This window comes from Lipotes vexillifer, unplaced genomic scaffold (assembly GCF_000442215.2).
Source record: "Lipotes vexillifer unplaced genomic scaffold, Lipotes_vexillifer_v1.1 scaffold1230, whole genome shotgun sequence".
NCBI classification, from domain to species: Eukaryota; Metazoa; Chordata; class Mammalia; order Artiodactyla; family Lipotidae; genus Lipotes; species Lipotes vexillifer.
In genome coordinates this window covers 522,167-522,721 of record NW_006781442.1, presented here as the reverse complement: position 1 = coordinate 522,721, position 555 = coordinate 522,167, and the positions used below count along the sequence as shown (strand labels likewise).

The window sequence follows — 555 nt, the reverse complement described above, 5'->3', positions numbered from 1 at the left end:
CCGCCCGCCGCACCCCGCGAGCCCAGCCTCGGCGCCGCCTCCTCGCGCCCCGCCCGGGCCTCGCCGTCCCCAGGCGCACGGTCCCCGCCGGCCACCTTCCCGCCCTCCCCATACTCCGGCGGGCGTCGGGTCCCGGGAAGAGGGGCCGCCGCCCCGGCGCGGGCCGCGAGGGGCCGGCGAGGCGACTCACCTTCGTCCAGCAGCCGCTCGAGGTGGTTGAAGATCCCGCAGAAGTTGGGCAGGCTGCTCATGAGCTTCTTGTCGTTCATCAGCTGCATCAGGTAATCTGGGGTGGGCTTCGGCTTCTCCTTCGTTTCCATTTCCCCGACCATATTCCAGGCTCCGCAGCTCACTCCGCCCGCCGCCGCCGCCGCCGGAGAGGAGGGAGGGGCGGGGAGCCCCGGCAGCCGGCCGCTCCGGACTCGGCGTCCCGCTCCGCTCCGCTCCCGCGCCGGGCGCCGGGGCGGCCGGACCGCGCGCTCACCGCGCTCTCCCCGCCCCCGCAGGCACTTTCCGCCCTCCGCCCGACGCGCTCCCGGCCCGCCGCCGCTCCTC

At 76.9% G+C, this 555-nt stretch overlaps 2 protein-coding genes across 6 annotated transcripts in view; both read right to left on the bottom strand.

Moving 5' to 3' along the window:
* QKI (QKI, KH domain containing RNA binding) overlaps positions 1 to 546 on the bottom strand; it is a 135,591-nt gene extending 135,045 nt beyond the window's left edge. For 3 of the 5 annotated variants that reach the window (XM_007454746.1, XM_007454748.1, XM_007454749.1), the window contains exon 1: positions 191 to 546. In XM_007454746.1, coding sequence (XP_007454808.1) covers positions 191 to 332 — 142 coding nt within the window. In that variant the 5' untranslated portion in view covers positions 333 to 546. The remainder of the gene's footprint in view (positions 1 to 190) is intronic. The other 2 variants (XM_007454747.1, XM_007454750.1) reach the window with 2 other exon arrangements.
* Positions 350 to 555, bottom strand: part of LOC103071740 (collagen alpha-1(I) chain-like) — a 1,669-nt gene continuing 1,463 nt past the window's right edge. The window contains exon 3 of the mRNA XM_007454752.1: positions 350 to 552. Coding sequence (XP_007454814.1) covers positions 350 to 552 — 203 coding nt within the window. The remainder of the gene's footprint in view (positions 553 to 555) is intronic.